The 10,336-nt window shown below is 38.8% G+C and overlaps 1 protein-coding gene across 2 annotated transcripts in view; it reads left to right on the plus strand.

The window, feature by feature from the left end:
- RAI14 (retinoic acid induced 14) overlaps positions 1-9,552 on the plus strand; it is a 362,553-nt gene extending 353,001 nt beyond the window's left edge. For both annotated transcript variants that reach the window (XM_069220646.1, XM_069220638.1), the window contains 2 exons: positions 3,291-3,356; positions 6,161-9,552. In XM_069220646.1, the coding sequence (XP_069076747.1) occupies positions 3,291-3,356; positions 6,161-6,238 (144 nt within the window). In that variant the 3' untranslated portion in view covers positions 6,239-9,552. The remainder of the gene's footprint in view (positions 1-3,290; positions 3,357-6,160) is intronic.
- The last annotated feature ends 784 nt before the right edge of the window (positions 9,553-10,336 follow it).

The following is a 10,336-nucleotide window of genomic DNA, read 5'->3' on the forward strand; positions in this document are numbered from 1 at the left end:
GCTAACAGTCAAGCAACCGGGGACTCTCCTCTGCCAGAAAAGAAAAGTAAACATATAGATGCTGCAGGAAAGAGGGTAGTGACACAGGCCACAAATCACTGACACATTGCCAATTCATAGGCCCTTTTGGCCCACTATGATAGGCACATTGGGATGAGATGGAGGAATTGCTGCAATACCTCCCTGGAGAACACCGTAAAAGGGAACAGCAAATTGTCTCTACGGGCGAAATTATTACTAACAAATCTATATGGTGGGACCTAGATGCAGCAGACACAGCAGCTAGGGATATCAACACCAGCATCCTCTTAAGAAGGCATGCTTGGCTTCGGTGTTGCTTTCAAACCAGAGGTCCAGTAGGCAGTCTTAAACATGCCCTGTGATAAAGAGCACCTGTTCGGACCACAAGTGGATACCATGCTTCACAAAATGAAGAAGGACACCGACACAGCCAAGGCCATGGGTGCCTTACATACCCTTTCGGCATCCAGGGTATAGAGGAATGTACAAATCCTCCTTCACAGATGCATCTGTGTTTCAACAAAAGGATCCTTTATCCTCTTGCAGCAGAGGCTTTTTCAGAGATGCATACAGAGGGACTAACAACAAAGGCATAGGGAAGAGTACTGCCACATGCAGATCCACTTCCACTGCAAAGCATTGACTACTTACACCGTCCCCCGACCATCCAACACTTGATGGGGTAAGACTCCAACACTTTCGTTCAGTCAGGGACACTATCACCACGGACCAAGGGATCCTTGCTCTTATCGAACATGGCTATTGTCTAGAGCTCATTACCACCCCCCCCCAAATATTTTCCCTCTCACTCACAGATTATCGCAGGAACACCTATCTCAAGCAAGAGGCCCAAGCCCTTCTCCTCAAAGGGGCCGTAGAACCCATTCCACTGAAACACCAAGGTTCAGGAGTATACTCCCTATACTTCCTGATTCCAAAAAAAAACCTGGTTTCTCAGACCAATCCTGGATCTCCGACCTCTAAACAAATACATCCTATCAGAACACTTCTATATGTTCACTCTTCAGGATGTCATTCCACTGCTACAACAAGCCGACCTTATGACAGCTCTAGATCTAAAGGATGCCAGCTTTCACATACCCATACACCCTGCACACTGAAAATACTTAAGATTTGTCTTTGTAGGCAAACATTACCAATTCAAAGTCCTTTCGTTTGGAATGACAACCTCTTCTTGAGTAGTAACAAAACGCTTAGAAGTGGTCACAGTGCACCTGCAAAGAGAAAAGGGTCTCATTACGAGTTCGGCAGATGATTTAGATCGTGGAGGTTGCCGCCATACTGGCTACCTACCCGCCGGGCCCATTAAGAGTTTCCTGCTAGGTGAGCGGGCAGAAACCTGAGTTTCCGCCCGTTGGCCTAGTGGGAAAAAGCCTACAGCATTGTGTCCAGCTCATAATCGAGCCAGCAGAAATGCTGTAGGATGCAGGGTGCACCAGCACCTTCACAGTGTTCACTGTCTGCAGAGGTGCTGGCTGGGGGGCCCCTGCACTGCCCATACCACGTGCATGGGGAGTGCAGGGCCCCTTCTGGCCCCCCCTGCACCTGTTCTCTGCCATCCTTTGAAATGACTGGTGGAGAACAAGGTTGTAATCCCCAGGGCATGGCTGCTTACAGCACTGGCCTCGCAAATTAAGGCTACCACCAGACCACTGGGATCTCTCATCCTGGCGGTGCTGTCGGTCCCACCACAACCTGACTGCCAGGATTGTAATGTGGCAGTCGGACTGCAGCATTGGCGGTGGTCCAACCTCCACCGCGAGTCTGGTGGTCTAGTGACCGCCAGACTCATAAAGTGGGCCAAAATGTCCACATGTTTCATACCTGGGTGATTGGTTTATTAAAGCCAGTGCACTTCACTAGTGTCAACAACATACTCAGTTGATAGTGGATCTCCTTCACAAACTAGGGTTCACTCTCAACATCCCCAAATGTCATCTCCAACCTCTACAAGTTCAACCTTACTTGGGAGCAATATTGAATACCCTAATACCTCTTGCATTGAGAATTTTCAGACACTCCTGCCTCAGTTTCAAGAAAACCAATCCTACACAGTAAGGAACATCCTGTGTTTGTTAAGGATGATGGGTTCTTGCATTGCCATAGTTCCTCATGCAAGACTACACATGTGTCCCCTACAGAAGTGCCTATTTCACCCAAACTAAAACTCTTAGGAAAACTAAACAACTCTTTGTAATCTTTTCTCCACCTCACAAAGACAACCCAATATCCAAATCAGGCATAGCTAGATGGATAGTCAAATGTATTCAAACTTGCTACATTAAGTCGAAAAGACCTTTACCTGTTTTTGCTAGAGCACACCCCACTTACTAAAAGGGAGCTACAATGGCCTTTCTTGGAAACTGTCCCTTAGCTGACATTTGTAAGGCAGCTACATGGTCTACACCACACACCTTCACTAAACACTTCTGTATGGATGTCTTATTACGCCAACAAGATAGTGTGGGTCAGGCAGTGCTACATGCCATTTTTCAAACTACTGCAAATCCCACAGGCCAGCCACCGCTTTTAAGGAGGGACTGCTTTACAGTCTATGCATAGGTATCTACAGCCACACATGCCATCAAACAGATTGTCACCTTGTAGGCATCTGTTTGTGGCATGTAGTGCTGTAGATTCACATGCACCCTCGAACCTCCCCAGATGCCTATGGCTGTTGCATTTATTTACTATATATATCTATATATAGATATATATAAAATGTATTTCCAATTAGCATGGTCATCTCTTTTTCCACACATACTTTCCATTCCTATCGCAGCCACCTGCGGGAAAACAATCTAACAAAGGAGTCATTGCTCCTGCTCAAAACAAAATCATAGAGAGGAGGAGTCACTCGATCGCATGACCCAAAAAACTTCTTTAAAGAAAACAACTTGCACCACCCCGGACCCAACACTAGATGACAAGAGTATGCAGAGCATGTGAATCTACAGCACTACATGCCGCAAACAGATGCTTACAAGGTAAGTAACATAATCCTTACCACATATCCTGAGATCAGCCAGGATGCTGTAAGGAGTGTTCAGTGTAGGGTACATTTTAAAAAATGCAGTACTGCAGAATAAAATGGAATGAAGGACATCAATAAAAATGTTTAATCGCACTTCTGATGACAGAAATGCTGTAAGTCTAAATATAGCATGATGAGGACGAACATTAGAATGAGAAACATGAATGACAGAGATTTATCAAGTAAGCTTAATGATTCTCTTTTATCTTTTCAGGAGTCCAAGAAGCAGCACCAAGAAATAGTGTCAGTTTACAGAAAACACCTTCTTTACGCTGTACAGGTATAACTATATACCATACAATTTTACAGTGTCAATCTAGCACCATTCTGCCGACACCATCGTATGTCCTTCTGGAGGAAATTAGTGATTGGAAATATGTGTATGTGTTACCAGCTGCTCCATTTCCACATTTCTCTGTTGATTCCCACTTAATCTTACTGAATTAAGCCAGTAATTGATCTTCTTACTGATAAGGATTACTCTATTGCTTTGTAAAACAACAGACCATTTTCACTTGTTGTAAACTGTTGAGTTATTTTTTACACATGCTTGAAGAATTATATAGTGCAAAGCTAGCTGAAAGGCAATAGAGCTTTTGAAGGTGGTAGATCACCCAGAGATTGAATCAAGGCTGGGCTGCTGGGTTTTGAGTTGGGGAGACTATTGACTATGTTGTGGAACAGGTTTCTTTCAAGAGTATTGCATTTATCTCTTTCCAAAATTGCAGAAGAGTACAGGGATCCTGAGGGATTCAGGGATATTGTTCTAGATTCAGTTTTCTTTTGTAAGTCTTCCTCCTCTCTAGTGTGATAATGTCCTGGCTGCAGGTGTGTCAAAATCATGTGAGATGGGTAGTTGTACGAGTCATGGAAGCCTGGTAGATGTAACAAAAACATGGACACCCTCAAAACCAGAAGTGAAGCCTGGTATTTGATTATGATCAGAAAGCAGTGACTTATCTAGATATGTTTGCTGATGTATAAAGTTATGGTCCATAGTTTAAATTGGAGAATAAATCACTTAAAACACTTATGGATAATCACTATTATGTCAATCACCAGTATCAGATCCTTGAATGACTGATCCACATAGCAAACTTGTGGTAATAATGTATTGCCTATTTATGTGGTAATGTGAGCTGGTATTGTACTGGAATATCATCAGACAAAAATATTGTGTTATAAAAATTGTTTACAGAAGTATCACCCCATTTGCCTTAATATTAAAAAATAAGTTTCCGAAAAGAAATACTTTTACTTTTGTAAACAATACTTATGATACAATATTTACATCACAAGATATTTTTGTTGTTAGTCTTCTTCATCTCCAGTGTGATAGTGTTATGGATGTAGGTGCACCAAGAGCCATGTGAGATGCTTGTCCACTGGATGGACAGTGGTAGGGGTCCTGATGGCTTTGTAGATGTATCATAAACATAGATACCTTCAAAAACCAGAGGTGAAGTCTGGCATCTAATCATCATCAAGAAGCAGTGGATCATCTAGATTTGTTAGCAATTGTATATTGCATTCAATCAGTTATGGTCCACAGCTTAAATCAGATCTACACTGACAAAACTTACAATCAGTGTAATGTTACTCACCGATATCAAATCCATGAATTACTCTCACCCACGTAACAACATTGTAGAAATAATGTATTGATTATTTAGGTGGTAATGTGAGCTGGTATAATACCAGCTTATGAACACATAAATACTGTGCCCTAAAATGTTTTTACAGAAATATTGCCCAATTGACTTCATTATAGAAAATCAACTTCACTCCCAAAAGGATAATATGTTTGTAAACGATATTTATGACATTATTTATTTCACAAGATCATTTTGTCTACAGTAGAGAATTGCATATTACTCAAGAGATATAGGTCAGATTTCAAAGACTTTACAAAGAATTGAGAATAAATTGCACAAAAAGCAAGTGGCGAGATAGTGGTTAACAAGTGCAACAATAAGAAAAACCAGCAATTGGGCTTTTTCTTTTAAAAGCTCATAAACAGTCAGGTTATGTTTTTTCTACCCATACAGTCGACATTTGAACCCTAAGTGGCATAGCATTTATGGATCATCACGGGGGCACAGACTTTTAAGCATTTCTGCTCTGTAAGTAGGCAATCTTCACTGACAGTTAAAATACGGGCACTGTGTCCACTTCTCAGGAACCCAGCTCTTTGTCAAGGGACCCTCACTCAGTTAATAGATAGAAAGCATTAAGAGAGTACAAATTACCTGAACATGAAAGAGGGTAAAGGACACTTTTGGCATTGAACATGATTGGCAGTATCAAGCTGGAAAGTTGTTCAAACACATGAAATTCTTTATTGCTGTTTCGGGTGTAAAATAAATAAAATATCCCTCTTTAATATTCCTTGTGAAGGTAAGTAAAATTGTTGAACACAGAAAATAAAGACGTAACCGGAGAGTAAATGCAAGGGATGCCTGAAGAGAGGCTTGCTTTTCACTTAGTCAATTGTTCTTTTCATTGGTGACTGGTGGGAGCTCTTCAGTAGGTCTGGATGTAATTGGTTCCCCTCTTTGGGCTGAACCTCTGCTAACTTCCCTACAGATAAATATTCTTGCTAAAGGTAAAAACATATGCATACTTGCTCCGCATGGCACTCTGATTGGCTGCTTATGTTATGATGATCAAAGGGTTATGCAACGTGTGTTATAAAATAATGTTCAAACAAATGGGTTCACGCAGTTGATCTAAAAATCACCAAAATTAAAAAGGTGTATTTGAGAGATAATGCATGTTAATATTCTTGCAAAACTAAAAAGGGTCACAAAGAAAATGGTCACTGAAACCTTTAGTGAAGTGTGAGTGGGTTGGTGAGTAGAAATCTAATTTCAGGATGAATGGATGTAAAGCAGTTCTCCCCATAAATAGTTTTTAATCTTGAGTAGAAGAACTAAACATATTTTGTTCTCCACAAGTATTGCAGTGTAACTTGGATGTTGTGATTGATGTCACTAGGTGTTGAACATCAGAGAACTGCCACTATAATCATGTTTTGCTTATTTGTTTTGTAATTAATTAATCAATTATATTTTTATTGTGTAGGGTCAAATGGATGAAGATGTTCAAAAAGTACTTAATCAGATATTAACTATGTGCAAAAGTCAATCACTAAAGAAGTGATGTGAACACTTACCACTCAATGACTCCAGTGGTGGCACTGCCCGTGTATCGGCAATCTGCAAGCTTCCTGATGGGAACAGGAGTAAGAACCTCCAACACACACGACAATTCTGTGTCTTCTGACTAGATGTATCCTGTATGAACAGGTCTCGCTGCCCATTGTGCTGCAAGTGTTGAGGTCAGCTAGCGGAAGCTGTTTCAGAAGACCATTCAGATGGAAAGCTTACCCTTGTACCCAGCCTGTTTGAAATCAAAGAACATTTTAATTGACTGTGCATATGATCATCATATCATTAAAGAGTCTGGCAGAAACTTTTCTCTACTCCAATGAAGCTCTGACCTGTTTCTCGAGTGTCAGTACACTAACATTAAAATACATAACTTGCAACAGTGTGCGGTAACCTTTCAAACATGAAATATGGTTTTAAGTTTCTACTTGGAAGTCAACAACAATCTATAGAGTTATTTCAGCCAAATGCAGGTCTAGCATAGTAGATGCAGTAATATGTTCACTGTACTAAAACCTCATTCTACACTGCTGTTAATGCGAAAATAAGCAACAAAAACATATATACAAAGGCAGAAACTTTAGTACAGTAATTAAAAATTGCTTGTACTCTTTTGTGTTAAACGTGTGTCAGAACATAAAGATAATACACATTTTTAGTTCACTTTGTGCAACTAGGTGAAGGCATCTTTACAGGGGGGAAAAACTTCATCTTGACTTGGATATTTTCCATCGACCTTATTCATGAATGTTCAAAACCTTTTGTTTCCGATTGTTTTTCATCTCTTTCAGTATTAAATTTGTGATGGACAGATGATCAGTGCTGCAGCCGCTTGTTTACCTTGATTTTTACACCTCTACCTTCAGAAGTGAGCCTATTGTGAGAAATGTATTGTGCTCAGAAGCACATGGGCGCTTTTTGGACTATAATTAAAAAAAAAAATTCATTATCATGTTAAAGAACCAGGCTTCTGTAAAACTTTTATAAAATGTTATATGAACTTTGACAATTCTGCTGCTACTCTCCATTGGCCTGTGGGTAATGAAGGCTGTGTCCAGTTTGTGTAGCTGTCACATGACCATCTCCGTACTGTAGGAGACAAGCAAAACTAATGTAAACTGAATTAACTACATTATTAGATATCTTGACCTAGCTTGCTTTTTAAAAATCTGTTACTTTCTAGAGGGTGAATAAATTAAAGAGCAAATGGATTGCAGTAAATTGGGAAGTAATAATAATGATATTTATAGAGCACATGGCTACTTCTCACGAAGTGTCCTAGAACTCGCAAAGGATCATGCCTTTTTCCCATGCCATCCCGTTTACCCACACTAAAATGGGACACAATCCAGTATAACAAGTAATTCCTTTGTGTATGCGACATATAAAACCTACCCTAGACCACCAGAGCAAGCAAGAAGTTTAGCAGAGACTTAAGAGGATAACAGTTATCTCCCGGAAAGCAGCATTATTAGCATTACATTTAACAGTTACCTCCCGGATATGCAGCATTATTTATAAAATAATGTTTGAGAAACATTAACATCTAATAATCATTTATGGCCATTTTTCTAAATTCCAATTGTACTAGTTGCCTCAAGAGATTGATTTTAAATTGCATTGTTTTTATCGGTGTCTGCTAAAGGCCTTTTAGTTTCAGTTGGTGTTTGGCTTTTACAGGCATCCATTGTAATCAAGTATGCAGTACCTGACAGCTAAAGCCTACATAATCCATATGATAACTATTCAACTTGAATTTGCACCACAGCATGCATCTGTGTGCATGCTAAAAATAACATTTCTGTTTGTTAAACATTTACTTGCCATATTAATTATACAAAATTGGTATTAAGTCAAAACAGAACAAGATATCCTGTACTCCACCTCACCCCACAAGTCCTCCTCAGGTATTGCCCACATGTGAATTATACCAAACACCAATAATCTGATACATTGATTTAATATTACATTATGATTGGATAACATTTCTTAATAAGGTTTTAGTCACAGAAAACATATTAGGGAATCGCAATTTGGATTTCAGTTACCATTTTAGAAAAAACAGGATTTATCAGTTTTTACACAAATTATACTTAAAATCTATTTTGCATACTACTGGATCGGATAAAAAAAGTACAATGACAGAATTTATGGCTTGGCCCATGTTAAACCTCTTATCGCACTGATACTGGAGTGCTCCATTTTACTTTACTTCTCATCCAGAAGCATCTATTGTGTATGCTCATATCACAAATGTACAACTGTGGACGTACAAACAAAAGCAGGCAGATGTACACATAATACATATTTTAATCACACTGAGACAACCTCTCTCTTTATTACATAAACATGTAAAATGACGTCTTAGGAAGATATGCACAAATCTGGGCAAAGTGACCAAACAAAATGGTGCCAATCAACTATTAGTACTAACAAAGTGTTATACTAGAAGAGTGTTCCACCTTAACAGTGAAAAAAGGGAAGATTAGAAATGTCATATTTTGAAAAGACTTAGCTATTGTGATTCTTGAGATTACCTTTCTTATGCAAGCTCTACACCCCAAGTAGTCAAAATGATATACTAGTAATAGTGCAACTTTGCATTATACAATTTTTTCCTAGATCCTGCAGTTGTTTTCTGGCACTTAGGTGGTGCAGTACAGAAAAGAGTTTCAGTGTTAAACGAGAACACCTTGACAGCGAGGCACATAGTATACTTAATTGTGTGCTTAACTAGTGCTCAGGCTGTGATGTATACTTTTGTGGTTCTTTTTTTGTTTTTTTCCTAAACTCTGCTTGTTATGTCAGAAAATGACAAAAGGATTCTGGGTTTTTGTAGCCAATAAAGTTTTGCATTCTTTTCTAGTAACTGCCATTACTAGGTCGCATTTATATGACTAAATACTGACTTTGAAATGCTCCAAAGAACCTTTTCACAAAGCACTAGAATATTTTTTACGCGTTGAACTAAATTAAAGCTACACTTGATGCAGACTTATTTTACGCATCTCCAGATAGCATTGCGTATTGACTTTTTTGTAATGTGTATTTATTGCAGCCTTTTATCTTTGTGACATCTTGGAAAGTTTACAATTTAGTATGAAGTTTGTCTTTCAGTGTAATTTGCGCCAAGAATATGGAGATAAATAAACTTTGTTTCCATTTTTGTATTCCTTTCCAATTTTTTTAATTTATATTTGCACTGCAATATTGGTGACTGACCAAGCAGAAGATGTAGCCTTCTTTCTGTCATCTTTCTTTTTAGTGTACTATCTGGATACTTAAAATAAACAATGGTATTCCTCATGTTTGTTAAAGAGAAGGAATTTCTAAAGTTGTTTCCGTTACCATCTGTTTAGTTTGCTTTATGTCACATATAATGCAAGCACACTTCCTGTATGTTTTGACTCATCCTATCTTTCTTCCAGCTCAGCCCTTAAAACATAGGTTTGAAGCTCCCATCAGATTCTATTTACAGTCCATCTAGTGTAATTTATTATCCCAGGCCCTATTATAACTTTTGTGCTAAAACACTCCCTTTCCATATTACTACTTTCCCATTACTCATTGTGCCTCCTGCTTATATCTCCAGAACTGAAATACTTGTGAGCAAGAAAACCATCTAGATAAAGTAGTATCTGTAAATTACAGTGTTCTGCTATACATAAGCTACTTATTACAGGCAATTAGGGGCATTTAAAGAGCAGATGGGTCAGAATGCAGTGACAAGGGGAAGAAAATCACTGGGTAATTTTCCTATTTCATACTTCCTCCTCGATTATGCATATTTACAAAGGTCTCTTCGGAGTGTGTAAAATAGTAAGCATGTAGTACTCTTTCATACACTCTTACATGTCTTTGTGAATTGACTCCAAAAGATCCAAAATGGTAATATTCAGGGACTATTCATATACACTTAATACAAATAGAAAGGGCTGTGTCCTCTCTGTATTTTTACTAAAAGGGTGTTGGGTCTTTTGTGACTGATCTACAAAAGCATGTAAGATTACATAAGAGTGCTCATGTGGGACTACTTTCTGTACTCATAAATACCTTTTTGTATCAGCACTAATGAATCTCTTGGTTATTG

The sequence above is a fragment of the Pleurodeles waltl genome, chromosome 1_1 (genome assembly GCF_031143425.1).
Source record: "Pleurodeles waltl isolate 20211129_DDA chromosome 1_1, aPleWal1.hap1.20221129, whole genome shotgun sequence".
Taxonomy (NCBI): domain Eukaryota; kingdom Metazoa; phylum Chordata; class Amphibia; order Caudata; family Salamandridae; genus Pleurodeles; species Pleurodeles waltl.